Raw genomic sequence first — 23,589 nt, forward strand, 5'->3', positions numbered from 1 at the left:
GTTACGCCAGGTCTTTTGTAGGCGTCTTCAAGAGCGTCTGGCTCCATGTAGTTCAATGGTGAAGCAGGCGGCTTTCAGTGGGCGTTGTTTGGCGGGGTGGCGGAGGAGTGCAAGCTTGTCGGCGCAGCGTGAGATCCAGCGGTGAAGTTCCGTGGCTGCGGAATAGGTGTCTGACGTGGCGCTGGGGGGTCTTGGAGGAGGGTGGTGATCAGTTGTTCTTCTGTGTCCTTGATCCAGTTCCGTCGTGGCGGGCGCGGGCGGGCTTGGGTGCGATAGTGGTGTTGAAAGTGAAATGAACGCAGTGGTGGTCCTTCCAGAGGGGCTGAGTGGTGTGGCTAAAGCAGATGTTTGGTCCAGCCGCGAAGATAAGGTAGAGGGTGTGTCCAGCTTTGTGTGTGGGCGTGTTGATCAGCTGCTTCAGTCCGAGGTTGTTGTGGTTGTCCTGGTGGAAGTTCAGGTCACCGAGTAGAATGTAGTCCGTGGAGGCGATTGCGTGGAGTGCGGCGAGCTCGGCGATGGTGGTTGCGGACCGGGTGCGAGAGGTCGTGGCGGTCTGTAGATGAGGGTGCCACGTAGCGTGGTCCTGGGGATGGGCTGGATCTGGAAGTTGAGGTGTTCTGTGTGGTGGATAGTCGGAGGGGGGTCTTGCGTGCAATGGGGTGTCCTCCTCCTGGGCGGTGGGGGCAGTCCTTTCTCTGGATCGTGTAGCCGTTGGGGATGGCAGTGGCGATGTCGGGCAGGAGATAGCGTTGGTCCAGGTTTCCTTGAAGATTGCGACGTTGGGCGAGAGGGTGTCGATCAGGTCCCAGATCTCTTCGGCGTGTCGGTGCAGGAAGCGCACGTTGAGGAGAATACATGTCACGGGAACTGTTTATGGGTGGTGTTCAGCGAGGATCTTACGCAGTCGACGTGTCTTCCGGGATTGAGTTCGTGGAGGGTGGTAGAGTCTGAGCGGTGGAGACTGGGAGAGCCAGGGTTCCAGGCGCGGGTCGCAGATGGGCGCAGACGGGCTTGCCTTTGGCATGCCAGCTGCACACCCGCTGCATGCGTCCACTGCGCGACCGTGCAGCAATCGCCATAAGTAGGGGAGGGGGGGCGGGAGCAGATGTAGGAGGTGGGCCGGGGCTGTGTCGGTGGCGGGGCTGTGTCGTGGGGCGGGGCTGCAAGGGCAGTAGCGCAGGAAGGGAAACTGACCAGAAAATCGGGAAAAGACCATAAAAACCGTGAACAGCGGGGAAAAGAATAACACTACAGCGAAAAGAAAATACAGTACAATCAGCAAAATTCGTTAAAACACGGAGCAAAATGAAGTAGCGGAAACAGCAGGCAGAAGGGAAAAACCTGAGGTGCAGGTGTTGGGCTTCCGGCTCGAACTCTGCTTGGGGAGGACTCTGGAGTGGAGTGACCGTGAGGCGGAGCTGCTGGGGAGATGGCCAGCGTGGGCCGGAGGTCAAGGCTTCACACGCGCTCCCCCGCAGTGGTCGCCATAAGTAGGGGAGGATGGGTGGGAGCAGAGGTAGGAGGCGGTAGCGGGCTGTGTAGGGGGCGGGCTGCAAGGGCAGTATCAGCAGGAAGGGAAACTGACGAGAACAGAGGGAAAATACCAGAAAAAGGGTAAACAGCGGGGAAAAAGAAAAACACTACAGCGGAAAGGAAATACAGTACAATCAGCAAAATGATGCAAGAAACCTTCAGCCTTACCTAGATCTTAGCAAAATACATTCTTGTATGTCTTTATAAGTTCCTCAATACCCTTCTCCCACACGTTTGTACAGTAAGTTGGAACTGTAGAACAAGGAACTAATTTCATGCTCATGATGATATGCTTGCTCTTGTAAATGGTTGTTTGATCACTTACATTTCTCTAACGACACTGCCATGCCTTTACCTGGCAAGAAACTCAAACCTTTACTCGGTCTGCTATTAGGTTCCTGAATGGCAGACACAAAAAAAGGATAGGTTCCTGGAAGACCACAACCTCTCAGTGCTCTCAAACAAAGCTTTCATCAATTTATGCATAACTGAGGTAGCGTAACGTATACATCAGAACTCATCCCTAAGGAGTGTGGTATAAAGATGCAGCTAACATTTACACGCAGTAGTGGGCTAAGCCCTTTATGCTAAGCAGCAGCTATAATACTGGTTTAGGTCTTGGTACATAATCCAAGGCTGCAATAGTGCAAGATGCAGGGAAGGTTCCTAATCAGTATGGGATGTTGTGGTAGTTGACTATACATTCACAATATGTTTAGTTTATCTCAAGATCTTCTTGATGCTATGCTTGAAAAACAATAAAAATGAATGAATTCCTATTCCTTTAATAGTTGAGAAGCAAGTGCAAAAATGGTTTCATGGAACTTCAAAACTGTGAAGAAATGCAGCCAAATAAACAGATGGTTCTGTAAAACTAAAATGTAACATTTCTGTGTCCGCTTTTCACAATCAATGAGCCTATCTTATTGTTTAACTTTTCTGTACCTATTGCCTGGTTGAGAATAAACAAACTCTGTTCAGTGTTGGTTCATGTGGAGCTCAATTGCATGGGAGAGGTACCAATATATAAGTATCTGATTTAAAAATGCAATATGCATGCCCATTAATTATTAGCTATATATTGATATTTATGTACATTTCATTGATCAAGCAGGTTACTGCTTGACAGTTTGTGTATTGTAGCCTGCTTTATATAACAGAGTCACACAGCTGATTCAGGTGAAAGTCTTCTAGGTAATACTTTTTAGCCAATTGTTTAGTTTCTTCTAATCGTGGCTCAAATCCATGTGTGCGTTTTGATACCGCCTCGCATAGTTTGAGATGAGGCGCATATGTATGAGTGTTGCTAAAAGAAACACTCAAGTTTTTCAGACCTGCCTGAAATACTCGAAGATTGAAATCCCTAATTATGTGGAAGGAGGCTTTGAGTGTTTGAGTGACAAATACTAGAAAGGAGGCTTTAAAGGCTGTTTTTTCAGAGTAAATCGCAATGTCTGAATGCAGGATGTGTCTTTTGGAACTGAAGTAGAAGAATATGTCGAAGCAGTGAAATTAAAGAGTCATGGAGAGGAGGGAGCAGAGGTTGGAGTTGTTGGCCATCAGAGGGAAGGTATTACTGATTTGAGAGCAAGGTAAATGATGGCCCCATTATATACACCTATACCTACATAAGAAGCCATGGAGATATGGGCCGTAAGTAAGAGAGATGAGGCTGCCACAGAACTGTGACGTCAATGGTTTGGCCTTGGAACAGAAAACATAGTAAGGCCCTAGAAATGTTAAGAGCAGAATAGGTTTGGATTGGATTTGGTTGTCCTGAGGCATAGGTGCCAAAGTTGCACTCCTGAGACGTGAAGATTGGAATACTTGAAAGCCCCAGTGCTGTTGTTTAGAGAAATGTTGAGATCATGATAAAAAAAAGAGTGAGGGCCTTCAAGAGTAAAGGCCTTTGCAGGGACTGTCTATACAAGTACCACTCTGGGAGGCAGTTTTTGGAAAAATCACTGAAGTAGGCATGTAATTAGAACAACAAAAGGGAGTGAGAATGAATATAATTAGAAAAATAAAAGTGAGGACAAACAAGTTTACTCAGGGCACTTTCAAATTTCCAATTATTTGATAGTGATATCTCCTAGAAAATTGAACGGACTCTAGGATTACTGACTTTGTGGCTACTGCTTCATTGTGAACAAATAACTCTAGATCCCTGGACTGATTGGAATCTAATGTGGGGTAGATTTTGAAGATAAAATACTTTCTGCATTATACAGATTATGGGCAAAGAGGGAATGACAAATGCTGTTGTCTTGGGGGTGGATAAAGGGAAGGTAACGAACAAATGGAAGATGGGCTCATTTTTGGTTTGACGGATGATGTGAAATAAATAATCTTGGCTATCACAGGCTGAGCTTTGGACAATAGACAAGGCCTTCCGGTACAAGATGCCTTGGATGTAATTTGGAGTGAGGGTGCGTGAGATCGGAATGGCATAATGATAGAGGTGTTGTCAGCAATGAGATGATATTTCAATCCAGTAGCTGAAATTAGAGCATCGATGAAGGCTAGGCATACGAAAGAGTGGTCTATTTCCAGCATTGAGGGTCGCCCATTGGAGGAGCATAAAAATACAGAGCATCTAAAAGATGTCTATGCTACTTATTCTCAGAGTAGACATCTCTGATATGTAAATGTTATGGTCAACAATTTTGACTACATTCAATCAATCAATCAATCAATCAGAGTACTTGTAAAGCGCGCTACTTACCCGTGAGTGTCTCAAGGCGCTATGGGGAGGGAGGTGCTGCTACTGCTCAAAAAGCCAGGTCTTGAGGAGTCTTCTGAAGGCGAGTAGGTCTTGGGTCTGCTGTATGTGGGTAGGGAGGGTGTTCCAGGTCTTGGTGGCGAGGTAAGAGAAAGATCTGCTGCCGGAGGTCGTTTGTTGGATGCGGGGGACAGTGGCGAGGGCGAGGCTGGCGGGTGGGGGGTGTAGAAGCTGAGTCTGCTGTTCAGGTAGGCTGGTCCGGCGTTGTGGAGTGCTTTGTGTGCGTGGGTGAGGAGCTTGAAGGTGATCCTCTTGTCGATGGGGAGCCAGTGTAGGTCTCGCAGGTGGGGGGTGATGTGGCTGCGGCGGGGGACGTTGACGATCAGTCGGGTGGAGGCGTTTTGGATGCGTTGTAGTTGTCGTAGGTGTTTGGCTGGGATTCCTGCGTAGAGTGCGTTGCCGTGGTCCAGTATTGTGCTGACGAGGGCCTGTGTCACCGTTCTTGTTTCGGTCGGGATCCACTTGTAGATCCTGCAGAGCATGCAGAGGGTTTTGTAGCAGGAGGAGGAGACGGCGTTGACCTGCTTAGACATGGAGAGTGAGGAGTCTAGGATGAATCCTAGGTTGCGTGCATGGTCAGTGTGTTTTGGTGCAGTTCCCAGTGTGGTCGGCCACCAGGAGTCATCCCACACTGAGGGGTTGAGTCCAAGGATGAGGACCTCCATCTTGTCCGAGTTCAGCTTCAGACGGCTGCTCCTCATCCAGTCGGCGACTGCCTTCATTCTCTTGTGGAGGTTTGTTTTGGCGTTGTGTGGGTCCTTGGTGAGAGAGAGGATGAGCTGGGTGTCGTCGGCGTAGGAGATAATGTTGAGGTTGTGATGGCGGGCCACTTTTGCGAGAGGGTCCATGTAGACGTTGAACAGCGTCGGGCTGAGAGATGAGCCCTGGGGGACGCCGCAGATGATGTTGGTGGCTTCGGATCGGAAGGGTGGGAGGCGGACGCCCTGGGTTCTGCCGGAGAGGAAGGACATGGTCCAGTCAATGGCCTTCTCTTGGATTCCGGCTTCTAGGAGGCCTGTCTTTAGAGTGCGATGGCAGACCGTGTCAGGAGGATGAGGGCTGATGTTTCGCCGTTGTCTAGTTGGCGCCTGATGTAGTCTGTGGCTACGATGAGGGCTGTCTCGGTGCAGTGGTTTAGTCTGAATCTGGACTGAGACAGGTCCAAGATGTTGTTGTCTTCCAGGTGGCGGGCAAATTGCATGTTGACTATTTTTTCGATGACCTTTGCCGGGAACGGAAGCAGGGAGATGGGCCGGAAGTTCTTGAGGTCCTTGGGGTCCGGGTTGGGCTTCTTGAGGAGGGCGTTGATTTCAGCGTGCTTCCAGCTTTCCGGGAATGTTGCTGTTTCAAAGGAGATGTTGATGACCTTCCATAGTTGGGGTGCGATGGCTGCGTCTGCTTTGTTGAATACGTGGTGTGGGCACGGGTCTGACGGAGATCCTGAGTGGATGGAGTTCATGACCTTGCGTGTCCTGTGATTGCAATCAACCGGGGTTTAAAAGAGGTACTTAAGGTGGGAGTGGTGAGAAATACATTTAAACTTTATATGACGTAGTCTGTTTTGAGTAACATTTTACTTATAAATCCCACTAACTGGGAATTACCTAGATATTATAAGGTGATATGTGAATAGTTTAAAGATAATTGTGTCCAGGATTTTGGGATGAAGATAGGGCAGTAGTTGATCTGGGTGAACTAATGTTAGAAGATTTTTTGAGACAGTTTTGTGGTATTGAGCACTGAATTGCCAATATTTGTATTTATAAATGATGCAGCATAGCATAATTTTGTAAGAATGTAATTGAATAGCCAAAGCATGATAAAGAAGAATCGTACCACTATTTAGTACAGTACAGAATATTTCCTCTACAATAAGTTTACCAGTTTTGTGCTATAATGAACGGGCAGCTTCTTCTGCATTAGGGTGAATCATAGGAGAAAGGAGTAAAGGCACATTTTCTGTAAACGTCTATGTACAGGTTTCCAAGATCAATGTTTAGTTTCATGGTGTAGGTGGTAGAGTATGGTCTCTCCACCTTTATCAACATTTAGAGTTACTTCCAGACAACACCCCTTAATGGTGGTATGCCTGGGGCTTTTTCAGTACTTATTAGGTCAAAAGAGGAAGTCCAATCTTAAATTGTAGCCTAGTGGCTAGGGCGGTCGATCTCAAATCTGAGGAACCGGGTTCGAGTCTCTGCATTGATGCTCAACATCCTGTGATTCTGGGCAAATCACTTAATCTCCCCTTGCCTAACAAAAATGAATGAAATTAATGTGTAACAGAACTGGTGCTCATGTAAAGCGCTCTGATACATGATAACTTCAGTCAAGTTCTATATAAAACTACAAAAAAACCTGAAATCTGTGTTGTGTTGAAAAGCAGTTGCTGTTCCGTCGGGTATAGATGAATGGTTGCAGTCTGTATTAATACAAACCAAAACCCCATCTATGTAAAAACATACGTGGCCATACAGGCCATTATACGACTTTTATCTGCGTTTGTTCACCGAGAATTCGGTTACCCTTCCGGGTTGGAATTTTCACCGGAACTGGGCCGTTCTTACTTTATATACAGCAAATAAACCCTGAGGAGTTGTAGAACACTGTTTTTCTACAATGAAGCACGTGTCGGCTGGCTGTGTGCAACCTGTACCTGATGACCAATTAAAAGGGAGAACCTATACTCCGTAATAAACTGCAACGTTGGATGGTTTCTACAGAACATTTAGTTACACATTGTGTGTTGTTACTTTGAGTGCGCAAGACTTTTGTGAATTTGTATTTGTGTGGCTTGCTCCACACGGATTGGCGAGTTTTAAGGGTCTCCCCTCCCTGACAGCACCATTCCAATACATTGTACTTATTGTTGATGGAATGTTAATACGGCAAGAGCGCCACCACTTCCTGCCCACTAAAACCCGTTTCCTTTTTCAGCACATGTAAATGGTTGACCAATTGATTTATCATTTTTCATACAGTTTCTAGCAGGTATATAATGAGGTACTAGTTTTATAAGCTAATCTGTGCCATTGCTACAGAATGTCTAAAGTATGATGAAAAGGGCTTTACATGTGCTTTTCAGTGAAACTAGGTATGCAATACATTAATTAAAAATGCACATTTGAGTTGACGGGGACCCCATCCTCCATTGATAAGTACATCAGCCTGCGCCTCCATTGCACCTTACGCCAGAAGCTACTCACTTACCATGAAGAACCAGATGAGTTTCATCCTCTCACCTTGGTGATATTCGCTGTTGACAGCTCTAGATTAGTGTCCCGCCTCTATCACTCCTGTTTTGCGCTTAAGCCAGCCCATACACTGCGGTCTCGCATGCCATGGGGGCACAACCTCTGTAATTCCATCCCTGATGAAACTTGGGGTGGCTGCTGTACACAAACTAAGCAAATAGCAGGCACAATCTCCTGCAGTACAAATATCTGCATAGGGCATACACTTCCCCGAACGTCCTAGCCCGCTATGACCCCACGGGCTCTCATCCCTTCCTTGGCTTACCATACTGATTTTGCACATCTTACCTGGATCTGCAAAATTGCTCAGACCTACTGGATTGCCATATTTGCTTTGATCTCCACCATGCTAGAACACAGGATAGATCCAGACCCCTAATGGCACTCTTGGGCTATGTTAAACCCTTAAGTCCTGGCCTTCATGGACTCACTGCCATGGCCCTCCTCTTAGCTAAACGTTGAACAGCTTTTTTATAGGGCAGTAATGCACCACTCACCACTAATGATGAAAGATATGCAGTACTGTGATATGATCAGTGAACTCTTTGCCTACTCCTGCCTCCGGCCTCTAGGCCTAGGGACATTTGGGCACCTCTCTGAACATATTTCCTGACGACTCTGGATGCTACTGTCGCCTATGATGCTACTGCTTGACTCACCAGCTTCTCCAAACCACACACCCCATGTCCCCTATATCCTCCCTTTCCCCTTCCTCCCTCCTTTCCCTAATCCTTTAATTACTGTGGATATTTTCCCTGTTATTGGTGTTATACTTGCATTATGGAGTGTATTGTTTGCCAATGGATATGATGAGCTCATTCTCTCTTCCTGTACTATTGCAGCATTGTTTGTCTCCTTAGGAAAACTTAATAAAAACATGTTTTAAATAAAGAAATGCACTTTTTACTCACATTGACACTGATTCAAACGTAAAACAAGTATTTTGCATGTAAGTTATTACCAAAAAGGGTCCCTTAAAATTATTCCTAGCTTTGGCAAAGACAATAGGTCTGGCTTTCATTTCTGTCGTAACTGAAAAATGTAAAAAGCCTGATATAGTGATAAAAACAAAATAAAAAGTATTTTTTTTATACAGTGCTTTTAGTTCCAAGACAAGGATGACCTTTCTGCCCTGTGTCTTGAGATACTGCTTGTAGAACAATAGTAAACCGTAATGTGTGTGGTAATACTGCGAGTGGAAATGTATTAATACATATGTTGTATTTAAAATATGCTGATTGAGGAATATCTCCTACTGATCACTTCAGAATGGCAATCATAGGTTGTCAAATTTAAAATCTCTAAGGAAAAGAAGGATTGTTGATGACCAACATTATTTGTGTATTTCAGCTGGTCACAACCTACAGAATTGTGCAAAGAGAAAGGGAAAAGTTGCAGGTAAGAGCAGGAATTGGTTTACTGTTGTATTGTGTGTTTTATAAAATGATATGGTGTTCACTAGGTCGTATTTTTGCAGTGCAATGCACTACTTTTTCTGGCATGGTAGTATCTGAACAGTTGAATAAAGTACTTATTCGGTTATAGGCTATTGTCTGCACACTATTATTATGATGCTTTGACATATTTTGCTGCCCCCTCCATTTTTGCATTCCCCCAATGACTACTCTCAAAGCGTGTTTAAAGTTTACTTTCTGTACTGTAAATGTGGTCAAAACTACTTTGTCCATTGCACATATGCTGAGAAGTGATTGACATGAAGGAGAAAAATGATCACCGATTTATCTGTCTTATGAAAACCTAACATTAAGGCAAAACATTGTTTCGTCTCACAACCATGATAGGCAAGCGCTTGCACAATGGGATTTCTTGCATGCCTGGATACGCCTAATGTGAATTGGAAGAGGGGAAGGATTGAGAAAACACCTTTGTAATCTTAGTTTGGTCACTACAACCATTTTTCAAAAGTAAGCGTTTTGAGACATTTAACTTGAGTATATGTTGAAATATTTGAATCATGACCTGAAATACTTGACATTTTCAATAAACATTCCCAATATGTTCAGGAAGTATTGTGCCCACTCAGACAGCATTTTGGTTCCCTCAGCTGGCTCAGTACATTTCCAAATGTAAAGTTAGCTCAAAGACAGACATGAAATAGTTGTAAAATAAAACCTCTGGCAAAGAAAGAGTGGTAGAGGTTTTGAAGGAAATAAAGACAAATTGCATTACTAAATCCTCTCAATCAGAAAAAGAATTAGTCTCACCAGACCCTCTCTATAAAACAGAAAGCTGATGTCAACTATAAGCCATCATTATTGGCTTTGAACTCTGTGATAATTATCAATTGTATTTGCCACAAAAAAAGTCAATCAAACCGACTGTACAAAAACATTTTGAATGAGAACAGATGAAAGGGTGCTGACACAAACAAACTCTCTTGAAGGGTTCTATTGGTTATCAATAAACCATATAAGAACTCTTATGTAACATGTTGAGCAAAAATTACTTACACACTTTTTCATTATCAAGTCGGCCAACAATGACTGAAATGTATGCTGTGATAAAGAAATGCCAAGCTAAACCTTTTTTTTTTTAAATTGATCAAGATAAACTTTTGACGATCAACCAACAAGTACTGATGCTAAACTGCAGAAGGGGGGTGGAAGGTATCAAAGAAGTGAAGGGGCGGATGTACAGTTTACTGCTCTTGAAATACTTGTCGCAATTTGCAACCATTAAATCCTTTTCTTAATCGACCTATCTAAAAATAAGTTGGTTCTGAAAATTCAAATTTGATGGGGGCTGCAATCCAACCTGCCTAATTAATATTCTTGAGGTAAATCGCTGGTTCTCTGATTGGAGGCCAACACTGGTGGTGAACTGCTGGAGTTATCAGATCATCATGTTATGTTATGTCATATTAATTTGTAGCACGCTCGGATACTCACGAGTGTCCCTGCGAGAAACCAACAAAGGGGGAAAGTGTCTGTTTAGGCGAAGAGATATGTTTTCAAATGTTTATTGAATACCACCGTGTTCTGAATATTACGTAGGACAAGGGGCAGCGCATTCCAGCCAGCAGTAGCTTTCTTTGTCAATGAGTAACCTCCAAACCTCTGGTATTTAAATCGAGAAACCTGCTCAACGCGGAGGGACTTTGAGCGCAGCTGTCTAGATGGAACATAGAAAGAAAAACGTTTTTGTAGGTATAGTAGTCCAAGCCAATGCAGCACTCTGTGAGCCACAACCAACAATTTAAACTTTACCCGTTCCGCAACGGGGAGCCAATGCAGTGCATGAAGATGGTGTCGCACACTGCTCCTGGCAGAGATACCCAGAAGTAGTCTGGCTGCCGCATTTTGGACTACCTGCAGTTCTTTCAGCAGGTTGCCCGGAATACCGATGTATTGTGCATTGGCATAATCCAACCGGAACAAAATGAGTGCACAGTTCACAGTTTTTCTCGCTGCCTGGGGAAGCAGAGGGAAATACTTTCTCAGAGTTTTGAGGAGACCAAAACAATTACTGGCCAGCTTCTTAATATGGTATGAAAAAGAAAGACTTATCAAACCAAACCCCCAAATTCGTGGCAGGCATCCCTGGGGTGGCTGGCACCTGGAGCTCAGGAGGCCATAGAGATTCTCGGAAATTAGGAGAAAATTTTCCAAAGAGGAGGTTTTCGGACTTCTCCTCGTTGCACTTTAGCTGTACAGCTGCTAACCATTTAAAAATGGATGAGAGGCAGTGATGAACCAAGAAGACCTACTCTTCGTTATTGTCCCAAGTGAATAGCAGCTGGGTGTCATCAGCGTAGGTCATCACCTTGGCTCCCAAGCTCTCTGCCAAGTAGACTAAGGGTGTAACATAAATATTTAAAAGAAGGGGGCTGAGACAAGACCCATGGGGCACTCCCGTGGTCATAAACTTTGTAGAAGAGGAGCACGGGGGCATCCAGATCTGTTGTGCCCGATCTTCTAAAAAGGATCTGAGCCATGCCTGTGATTGCCTTTTATTAAAGAACTTTATTTTTAAATGCAGTTTTTATCCTTAAAGGAAACAGGACTGTGTTTAAAAAAAAATACTTTACAAAAAAAAAACGTTTTTGAGCGTGTTGGTAGTAGTGGTGTGGATTACTGGCTACTCCCCAACAAGCGAATGGGTTACTACCCCAACTTGGGGGTGGTCAACATTTCAATGGTTTATGAGCTCTGTTTCTCTCTGAACCTATTGATACATATCAATAGGAGTCGTTGTTGGATGGGATATCTACAACACGCCCATTCCGAATAGCAATTCCGTATCTATTTCTAAACCTATTTTAAGAGTTGGAAAAAAGTTACGGACCCCTAAAATGGGTTTAGTGCATTTTTGCAGTTGCAAACTTTTAATCGAAGTGTTTGCAACCACAAAAATGATTCGTACATCTAGCCCTTTGTGAAGGTTTGCCAGAACAATCTGGCTAGTAAGAATCTTTGATGTGTGGTTTAAGGGCATATAGAGCTTTGAAAATAGGGCAAGAATAACTAATTAACTTTTCTGGTGGGCCTCTTAAGGAACTTGAGGGTGAGGCTTTATGGCAGTACATGAAGGAATTAATTGAGAAAGTGTTTCAGAGCTAACAGAAGAGGACATCACAGACCAATCAATCAAAAAATACTTTATTCGGCATAAAACAATACCATAAAAAGTACAATGTTAAAAACATCCCAGTCATTTTAAAAACCACACTAAAAATCTGTATACAGACAATACATAAAGTATGATTGATTAATCACAAGGATCATCTCGGAGAGCTAGCATAGAATGTCCTAGGTTGAAATGGTTCATCCAAAAGTATGGTGAAATATTGCATTAGGAAATTACAAAATCAAAAGACAGATGGGTAATTAATGTATACCCGAGGGATACCCTCCCTTCCTCTGAATAACAGATGTTAAACACAAATACGTTTATCCCTCCCCTCTGCTGGTTCTGAGTTTCAACGCCACTCTTAGGAAATTTACTGTGCAAAAAAGCGTTAGGGCCTCTGCAGACATTTTAAAAAACAATAGGGCCACCTTTGCTTGTTTAAACTTAGCGTTTCTTAAAATACTTTTTAAAAATAATCGCCTAGGGTAAGTATAGAAAGGGCATAATTAAACGAAGTGAGCGTGTCCTGCGGAGACTGTCGGTCGCAGCCGCATGGACCCTTCATCTCTAGTTGCGTTGTGTACCATGCCGGAACTGCCAGAATGTGGTGGAACAAATTAAGCCTGAAATGGGTCATAAGAAATCTGTCCTGGGGGTTGTAAATGTGAGACAGATAAGGTTCCAGGCCCAGACACAACTTTGTTAGCTGGTGAGTTCTCACCGATAACTTGATCAGCTCCCTTTCTTCCCTATTTGATATTGCTCTATTTAAAAATTCTGTCTTAATGGGGCCCTTGTCCCGGGATAACAGTTTTGTTGGGAGGGTAAAATATTCAGCATGACCCAAGGCTGTCAGGTTTTCCCTGACCTATTTGAGCCAGGGAATATTATGACCCTGGTCCCGGGTCATGCAGTCCAATATTATCTGCTTGCTTAACGCCGCCTCTAGATTTGTCCATATTTTGATCCAGCATGCAAGGGGTTTCCATTGCAGCCTCTCACTAATATGAGCAAGGCCCAGTTCCTCGTGAACAATGTAAGAAGGTGTACTCTGGGGGACTGCCATTACCTGTCTCAGATATTTATTTTCTTCTATTTGTAGCTGATGTGGGTCTATAAAGCCCCAAACCTCGCTGCCATATAGGACTTTAGCACAACTTACAGAACTGTACAGGTTCAATATTTGCTCCGGAAACCAACGGCCTAGCCTTTTTGCAAAATTCATGGTTGCCCCTGTGGAACTAATTAATGTGTTACATTTCTCATCTGCAAGGGCTTTCAAACTAAGGCGACTACAAATAGGATCCCCAGGTATGAGAATGACTTGACCTTTTCCAGTCCATGAATACCTATTGTATACTTGTTTTTCCTAGTTGGTTTTTTCCTATCTCCATAACATAGGATTTAGTAAGGTTCGGTGACAGATCTAAGCTATCCATAAAACGGATGAAGCCTTCTATAAGTCACTGGAGTCCACGTGCAGTGCGAGCCAGGAGCACCGCGTCATCTGCGTACAGTAACACAGGAATCCCTCTCCTTCCTATCTGTGGGCAGTCCACCCCTAATGCTACCAGCGCCTGAGCTAGACCATTTATATATAAAGTGAATAGGAAGGGGGCCATGATGCATCCCTGCCTCACTCCCCTTGAGCATGGAAAGCGATCAGTGACATTTCCCTCCTCATCATATCTCACCTGGGCAGAGGTGTTCTGGTGCAATGCTCTTAGTATATTTACCAGTCCTGGATCGACTCCCAAAGCCCCCAGTTGTTCCCACAGTTTCTTCTGATTTACTTGATCAAATGCTGTTGTAAGGGCCATGAAAGCCAAGTAGACCGTCCCCTCACTGGCCACAGTGTACTTGGCTGCCAGGAGATAAAAATGAAGGCATTGATCTGTGGTAGAGTGACCATGCCTGAACCCATACTGGGTATCAGTAATAATATTGTGTTCTTCCGCCCAGTCCATTCATCGGTTAAGAATGGCCCTACCTAGAACATTCATAGTCACATCAATAAGTGAAATTGGCCAGTAGCATTGTGGGCTATTTCTGTTACCTTTTTTAAATATAGGGACTATTGTGGCCATAGACCAGGACACTGGCATCCTTGTCTCCACTGCAGTGTTTATTAGCCTGGTGAGTATGGGCGCCCAGAGGTCTTTCTGGCTCAAGAGGAGGTCTGGCGGAATCCCGTCCGGGCCCGGCACCTTATTTCGTGTCAGCCCCTCAATCCCCGCCTTTATCTCTCCCAAGGAAAAGATAATCTGTGATGGACTCACACTTTCTGGTTCTGCTATGATCAGATCAGTAGAACTGCCATAATTGTAAAGGCTCTGATAATGCTCGAGCCAAGTTTCTGGCAGAATATGACAGGCCAGCTTAGGTTTGTTTAGATCCTGAAAACACGGTTCATTAATAACTTTCCAGAAGGCGGTCGAGTCCTTTGACTCTGCCGCTTCTCTCAGGTTCTCCCAGGCCTGATTCTGCAATGCGATCTTACGGCATTTCAATGTCTTTTTATACCTTGCCCTACAGCTTGACACCTTCGTCCTATCTTTAGGTACGGATTTTAGGGCTAACTTCAGTTCCCTCAGAGCGAGGGTGCATTCATGATCAAACCACCCGGGGGTGTTAGGATCCTTATTCATCTTTCTGCTCCTAAGCAGGCCATCAATTTGTTGGGCAACGCCCTCAAATGCTGTGTTCAAATCTGCCCCCTCCACTTCTAGATCCAAACACTTCCAAACATCGGATTCATCCGGTGCCAGTAAGGTTCTGTAAAATGCTTCGCTATCAATGTTGACCCATCTTAATCTTCTGCCCTGGTCGGTGGCTTTAATTAAACCACCGGCCACCCTTCAGGAGAGATGATTTGTCAAATTTGGGTCTCTAATACACAAAAGCAGCGGGTTGTGGTTGCTAAAAATGCTAACTTCTATATTAAAACTTATTATCCAACACTTTAACGTGTGGGTGACAAAAATAAAATCAATAATGGAATCCTTTCCCCTGCCTTTAAAAGTTGGGTTAACCGTACTATTTCCCTTCACTCCAATCAGATCCATGGTGTGTGTGAGGGCATGACTACCAAAGACCTTGCTCAGCGCCCCTCCCTCCCTTGTATGATTCAAGTGCCACCCCTCTACCATTGGGCAGGCCAACCAATTTCCCCCGCTGATTTTTAGAAAGGGGCACTGGTGACAGTTGAAGTCCCCTGCTAATATACTAGCTGAGAACTTGTTACCCCTTGCTCTTCTATTCCTGCCAGCCGGGCTCCCAATTCAGTTAAACATAAGAGGGGTTGTCCTGCAGTGATGGCATTATAGAAGTTAACAAGGGTTAAATGAAGACCCTTGTTGCAGTACGTGATTCCCAGCATACAGTCCGAAGCCCATCCCAATTCATCCCATCTTCCTTGTAGTCTAAGGTCGACATAAGTAGTCAAACCATCTTTTGCACGCCCTAGGCTGACTTGCGCGCTGGGACAAAAAACATTTTGTATCCTTCTGAGGCCTGGAAATTACTATGTACCTCCCACGTTTCTTGTAGGAGAATTATATGGTATTTATTTATATAAGTTAGCCAGTTATAATTTTTGATTTTCGATGACAAACCCGCAATATTCCAGGAGATTATTTTAATCTCTCCCAATATTTGCTACCTGCATTATCGTTGTGGGGCAATGTGTATTCTGGGAGGTTCACCTGGTTTTCCTACATTTCCCACTGGGCCCCTCCCACTGGGCTCTTTGTCTCTCACGTTAGAGCTGGGATCGTCTAGCAGTGTAATGCCTAACCCTTCTGGGTCTCCTGGTTGGAGCAGCCCCTCCCGTGTGGCGCCATTCTCATATGACGACCCCCGTGCCAGTCAGTCTATTTCGTTTAGGCCTGAGGCACTGTGAAGAGGTGTGTATCTGTTAGTGGGACTGAAAAACCCTCCCATTGTGGTGCAACTAGATTCCGCCTATAGTCACGTTACACGCGCCGTGTCCCGTTAGAAAAAAAACCAAGGGGAGCAATTTAATACTAGACCCACCCTCACCTTGGAATGGACCCCTGCATTGGTTGTAAAGAAGGTCTCTTACTAGCTCTGGATGTCTTAGATTTAGTATCACGCAGTCGCCAGGAAAGCTCTTCCTACTGCTACCAATCCAGGCCACCCTCCGTGCCATCAGAATATGCCTGTGGTGTGTGATATAAAAACCTGTGTTTTTAACCAACCAATGAGCTGTCTTATTTAATAAGAATACACGGGTTTCTTCCCTGTCTTCCCCACAAGTCGGAAGCCCTGCTAGGACCACTCTGTAGGGGCATGAAGCTGGTGGAAGATCCAAAATCGGAAGGCCCTGAGTGCTCTGCACAGGGTCTGCCGGCATTGGCTCTATTTTACTGTCTATTGCCCCTCTTCCCTCTGGGTACTTGTGGCATAGTACTACTTATGCCTTGGTTAGTCCCGTTAGTGGTTTCCACCAAAGGACTCTTATTGGTAACCTCACTGACTCCGTCAGGCTGCCCGCAGTCTCGAGGCCCATCCCTCTGGCCATCACTACTCATGGCTGACTTAGGTTGTGGTGCAGCCTCTGATACCCCCTCCCCCACCCCATGGGTCTGGAAGACACATTACTGCCCTGAAAGCGATCACCTTAATTTTCTCAAACACAGGCCCCAGGTGGGTGAGCTATCTAAGAGTCCCGCTGGAGCTTTAACCCTACTCTTCTTTACCACACACCTCTGTTTTGGTTTAGATCTCGCGGGTGCTGCCCCCCCCGATCGAGTACCCCAGGTCCTGATGTTAACTGAGGGCGATGCCGTCTGTGGGATGACTGCGGCTTTTGTGGCTCCTTTAGATCGTGTGACCACCTCTCCACCCTCCCGAGCCCTGGTTCCTACACCTGATTTAGCCCTGGGTGGTACCAGCTCTACTTCCCCTATTTCTGACCCATCAATCACTGGTGGAGTTGGGTCGAAGTACCCCTCCGCCTCTTCAATAATAATCTGGGACTGATATGAATCAGTGATGGGCGAGTCAGTAGGATGTGTAGGTGAGGCAGCCGCCTGGGCGCTATGGGATGCATGAACTAGGGCGCTAGTACTATTGCTGGGATTTTGTTTTGGCTGACCTTGGGTAATGCCTTTGTTTGGAGACTTACGCCTAGCTATAGATCCTATGGATGATCGCTTATGGTCTAAAATTGTGTCTAGCGATAATCTCTTTTCTGTAAGCTGGATTTCGTGAACTAGCAGCGACTCCGCTCTTGAGAGAAAGGCATCAAGAGTCCCCTTTACCCCACTCCCTACCCCAGCAGGTGTCGCCTTCCGCTTACTCATGCTGGTAGGTATTTGAAGTAAAATCCAGTCGTGAATATACTTATGACTTAAATAAATCTTATAGTACACACAGTAATGAAGAACTAAAAGCTGGGGTAAACTCTGCAAGAACAATGCCTCAGGGATAAATACTGATCCGGTGTTTTCTGACTTGCCACTAAGTGTCTTGCTGCCTTAACAACGTCCGACAGCCCTCCTGGTTCTTAGTACTACAATATGGAGCAAATCAGCGGTGTATACAGACCAGTCCGCATGTTACCTCTCAGTCTTCTAATCCAACCACGAGAAGTTGCCCCGGCTATAAACGCAAGGGGTGGCCCATCCCGGCCTCCTTTGGCCTTGCGGACGGCCTGCCCTTGGCCCGGGCACGCCCGCGCGCGTTCCTCGCAGCGGGGGCCCATGAGTGATTTATGGCGCCTCCTGGCGCTGTTTTCGCTGATGCAGTGTTGGGCGTGGCAAGGGGGACTATGGGAGTTGTCCCCTTGTGCAGAAAGCAGCAGCAGCTGGCAGGACGCGATGAAGATGCAGCCCCCCGGGGCTGTTGGAAGAATGCAGATGGGCGTTGCAGTCCCCCTGGGAATGTTGGCTACGGTCAGGTAGCTGCTACTTAGCAAAGGCTCTATGGGTGTCACAGACCAAGGTCATAGACTTTTCCCTAAATATTGGGTTGGTAAACCGTAAAGTGGAACCGAATCCAGTTAGTTTTCTAATCTTTCAGGGAAGGAGCAAATTTAGTTTTTTGCTATTCAGAGTCTTGCATGGACATGTGGATATCCAAGTCAGATTACAGGATCAGAGTTTAGAAGAGAAATTATTATTAAACACTGGCAGTTAACAATTTTTTTTTATTATTTCAGAAGAAAATATAGAGGTTTGTGTTTGGGAAATAGTGAAACTGAAGCTATGCTTAAAACATACTTTTCATCCTCTAGAGGCGCTGGTGATTTGTTTGGTAACATTTTCAAGGTTAAAATATTCTGTATTATATTCTTAAATTCTCACCATCTTTGACCCCCACTTATTAGGTGTTGAACAGCGGTTAGCAATCAACTTAAAGCTTGCACTCCTCACATCAATTAGTGTAATCCCACTACTTACCCATCAAAAAGCCTCTTCGCTCACATAAGTTCTCTTCAAAAATAGGATCTATTATACAAATACCTAACTTTTTGCACCTCTTCCCAGAGTGTTAAATAACAGGAGTAGTAGCAGGGGCTTACCACGTCTTCTTAATTTGTCATCGTACAACAACAATCAACTAAAGCATATTTGCATTCCCTATTGTGGTCGCGAGAAATCCTCACCCAAAATCACAATATTCAAACTTATCTGATCCTGTTTAAAGCTACTCTTGTAAGAATCTTAGCAGTGACTACGCAAATGAAATTAATGAAGAAAATTGAGTGGCATTGTATGGAGGCCTTCCTCTTCCTTTTGAAACTTCAGACATTTGTCTACTTTTAATTGGACATAATGGTTTGATTATCCCTCGTGTACACTGGGCCACACTTTTTATACTGTTACAATCTTACCATATAATAAATGATTTGTACTGATCACCCATCAGTTGTATTTACAATCATTGCTATCATGTTTGTCCCTCCTAACAAAAAAGAGAAGTTACTTTCTCAATAATTTCTATCAACCAACTTGCAAACACTCTCAGCAAACCTGTATCTTTTGTGGGAAGATACTCTACTTTTCACTCTTGACTTACTAAAGCCAGCAATACAATTTCACATCAGTCACCACTTGGGAAACCCAGTTAAACCTGCTCCAGGTAAATCACACCATGGTGTCATAGAAAACAAAAATGTGTCAGTCTGATTATGCTTGGTGCTGTCAGAATGACCCCAGTCTTAGAGTGACTTAAAATATTGCTCTCCTGGATTCTTAATACCTTTTATTCTGACAGGGATACAGAATACTATACTAAAAATGTCCTTTGCTATTCATTTTCTCAAAGTTCTCTTCAAAACCATCTCAGATCTTACTTATCTAAAATACCTTAATTTGTATTCTGTTTCCTCTAACTTCTAAAAAATCTGCAAGAATCGTAAAGGGTAGTCCCAACTAAAGGTCGGCCAGCCAACAAATTAACAGAGAGATTCGAGCAAAGGGTCGACTATGGGGTTATGAGCTCCTGCACGAGCTGAGTCTTAAAAACATTTAGCATGTAAATCCAGTAACAAACCAAACTTTAGAATATGATAAGGTATCTCAATTGTATTTCTTTAGCACGCTGAAACATTGAACCTTAGTGCATCAGATTAGGTCTCTGCATTGAGATGTATTCTTTAAAAGAGACATTTTTTTAACATGTACTGATAAACATTCCTGTCCCAGCCCGATGACAATGATATTAGTGAACTAAGAGTCAAGTCAGTTGTCATGTGTACCCTATCTATATAGGGCCTAGATTCTTATAGATGGAGATAAATTAAACGCTAGGAAATCAAACACAAGAAGTTTTTCTGCAACGCACATCCTAAACCCATGCATTGGAAGGTCCTCTCATATGAGATACTGCTTTGTCAATAATTCATGAAGGATGAGATTAGAACATGGGTGACTGGTAGAATCCACATCTTACTTTTAGTACTTTTACATAGATTAAACCTTGTTCAGTAATATAAGAGTGCTTCATAACAGACAGACTACGATACACCCTTTTTTAAGCACAGGTAGATTTGCCAGGATTCAGAGGAACTGAGTCCTAGATTCGTACCTGGTTCCCAATAGTGCATGGTCGGCAGCTATAGCGATTAGGTTCTATTACTAGCTCTGTGAAGACTCATTGTGTGCTGTGGTTTCAAGATGACATTATGCTGAGCCAGAGCCAAGTTTCTAGCTTGAGTTTAGGCTGCTCTCTGGCAACCATTAGAAAAAGATCTCTTGGTGGTTTGCTGTACCATGTAAAATATCTCAGTTTGGAGTTTTCCCTGACAAGCAGTTAGCATGCCAGCACCATATTCCTTTGGATGTTATTTGGAAACTCTGCAGGTGGGCTATGCCTCAGGCATTTTGTTTACACTGTCACTTGGCTGTTGGCAACCCAATTCTCAATTTGATCAGGTACGTTTTTTAGTAAGGCCGTTTGCCTGATGTTTAATTGTGCTTTGATTAATTTTGCTCAGCTTAGCCTCTGCAATGTTATTTTGCTTCCAGTGTGCCACATGTAATTGTTGCTCATTTTGTGTAACGTGTGAATTTATAACGTATTTTCTCTCCTTCAGTCCATTTTGAGTCAAAGCCAGGATAAAGCATTACGGCGGATTTCAGAGCTGCGTGAGGTGAGCTTCTAGTTTGATGTATCTTGTGAATTTCTAAAACCAACAGAACTCCTAGATGTTTAAAAGTTTGTCGGGGTGTAGACGTAGACAGAAAACAATTTCTCAAACGTAGTACAGTATACAGTGTCCCTAATTTAAAATTGACTTACACTGGTATCCTATAGCCAGCAACTCTCAAAAGAGCAAGCATTGAAGGTAAATCAATTCAGGAATCCCTGTACTGGTTTTTAGACCCTCACCCATTCTATTAGTGGCATACTTCATAATTCTGGCATTTCCCTGGCTCCTATATACCAGGATGGGACCAACCATGTTCTTTGGATAATGCCGCATGGGTTCTATGATATAAAAAATTCCTTAAGAACACGTGGTTTCCCTTTATTTTTGGTGTCCTAAGTATGGTCAAAAATTAGAAATAACTGGGTGTACCAAGGTAAATTATCTACCCTAGAACTTCTTATATTCTGTCAGCATGTTTCAGACCCTCGTCAAAGGTGAGTGGGTGCGGGTCTAAAAAAACTGAAGGATTTCTGAGTTAGGGTTAATCCTCCACTCTGGCATTTTGAGACATAGGATATCTATGTACGTCAGTATCGTGTAAATTGCCTTGAGAGCTGGATGACTGAAGGTTTATATCTGGCCTAGGGACAGCTTTCCCCGCCTTGCCAGTCTCCTGTATAAAAACAAAAGTCATAAATTGTACAGATGCCATAGTGGCAGAGAGACGTGGAAAGGTGTGAATCGTGCATGGCCGAATGTGCAGAAGCCTGGTGTAAATGGCACAGTGGCAAATACAATACAATGGTAATAGTTTGACCAGTGACAAACCCCAAAGTTGAATCTATGGTCATCTGGGCAATGTTCTCTAATAACAACCTTTCAGAAATTGACTGAACAAAGTCCTTTGTCTGAAACAGATTTAATTTGCTATAGGTAAGCCAAATGGGTTTGCCCAATGAAACCCTAAGTTTCTTTAAGAACCTGCACCAAGATATAGGAAATCTTGATAGAAGGTAGCTCTGTGAGAAGATGGGCGAGGTCTGGTATGTAGTGTTTTAAACAAAATGTTGTACAAATTGTTCTTGTTCCTCATTTTTTTGTTTTTAACCATTCTTTATTTGTCGCTGTTAACATCAACAATGAAGGGTAAGGAACCAACAATAAACATTTGCCATCAGAAAACCCAGTCACCTGAATGTATAGTACTAATTCCACAAAACAATGTGTGTGCAAGTAGTTCATGGTATGCTGCCACTGTGGTATCACAAGGGGCTTATATATCTAAACAGTAGTCGACAAAGAGGAATCGTCACTCTCGCTCCCTTAGGCTCGCTCTGCACCTGAGGGAGTCCAGGAAGGCATCCAACCGTTCATCCCAGACATCCAGGTCTTCACTCAATCTCAATTCCTCGGCTACAGCCTATTCGGCCATACTACGCTACCAGCCCCCCCAGTCGGGGAATTCTGTGCCCAACTTGGTGATTGCAACGTACCCTTTGGCTAGGGCAAGGAGCAAATGTAGGAGTTTAAATGCCATTTTCTGACCTCTTTTTATGGTTCTAGTTCCACATTACCTACAATAGTCAAACTCAAGCCTCCAGGGTGGATATTTAAAGGATACTAAAAACTGCAGAACCCTCGCATTTGAATTCTCCCCTGGCGCGAGTCTGGAGGCCACCCAAGGGGCCTTGGGTGGCTCCTCTCTGCCCCAGAAGTGACAGAGCAGAGCCACTTATAAGCTCCACACTGACCTTAGTTCCCGCCTTTCCGATATGCAACTGGGGCTCCTCTCTCAATTGTGTCGGTTTTCCAATGACTTCTAAATGATTTCAAACCCTTGTCATAGGGAACAATGTCCCTACCCAAATCAACAGGTTTCAGGAAATACTGCATCTGCAGGAGTGACCTAGCTGTCTATTGTTAACACTTCACGTCTGAGGGTGTATAAAGAGTAAAATAAAAGAAACCGATGTTAGGGTGCTTGGTAGTGCTTATATGCTGGTCTACTCCATCACTTCAAGGAGGTGTGGAATCACAGTGCAGATCCATGAGGTGACATCTAGTGGCACAACAGGAGTTTTCTATATCCAGTTTAGCACCTGCAACTATGTGAGGAACCTGCAGTTAGTTCGAATATCCACCATAAAGAGAGTTACCAAAGGTCTGTTCATTTAACTCATGTTACTGTACAATCTTGTTTAGAGTATAAAAGGCCCTATCATTTGGGAACATAAATGTAAAATATGCATGTATACCCATTTAGCCTCCAGTAGCAGGGCAAGGACCCGGGCATTTTCGGACATCACATAACACATGTATAAGGAGTGATTTTGAAAAGGATTTTAACCAAAAGTCATCAGATAGATGGCCTGCTTCAGTCAGGTTTGATGCAATCTGATTTCTACAGCAAATCACCTTCTATCTGTAACTATCAATTTTAAGATATGCTTAAAAAATTCCTCTAATAATCAAGTGATGGCTGGCTTTACTGTAACCACCTGGACCTTTCCACCTAGTGACCACTGAAATTAGACAGAACAGAACAGAAAAGATGGCAGCTATTTCATTTAATAAGCCATTTATAACTCCTTTGTTGTAAAAAGAACTACACTGTTTTCATGCACTTTCTTTCTGTCTTGCTCCAAGTAGGACATTCTTTAGTTTAAGTTTGTGTTCGAATAAAGTAATCCCCTTTATCCAAGAATAACATTAATCAGTACATTGATCCAATCATATTTCTGACTCATTCTGTTGACTTTCCGTATGTTGTTTTGCTTCTCATTTAAAGCTTTGCATGAAAGATGTCTCGT

General features: G+C 44.0%; 1 protein-coding gene across 3 annotated transcripts in view; it reads left to right on the forward strand.

Annotated features, from left to right (window-relative positions):
• Positions 1-23,589, forward strand: part of GOLGA4 (golgin A4) — an 853,888-nt gene that overhangs the window by 215,794 nt on the left and 614,505 nt on the right. For all 3 annotated transcript variants that reach the window (XM_086964776.1, XM_086964774.1, XM_086964775.1), the window contains 2 exons: positions 8,920-8,967; positions 20,723-20,779. In XM_086964776.1, the coding sequence (XP_086820902.1) occupies positions 8,920-8,967; positions 20,723-20,779 (105 nt within the window). The remainder of the gene's footprint in view (positions 1-8,919; positions 8,968-20,722; positions 20,780-23,589) is intronic.

This window comes from Lissotriton vulgaris, chromosome 4_1 (assembly GCF_964263255.1).
Source record: "Lissotriton vulgaris chromosome 4_1, aLisVul1.2, whole genome shotgun sequence".
Classification (NCBI taxonomy): domain Eukaryota; kingdom Metazoa; phylum Chordata; class Amphibia; order Caudata; family Salamandridae; genus Lissotriton; species Lissotriton vulgaris.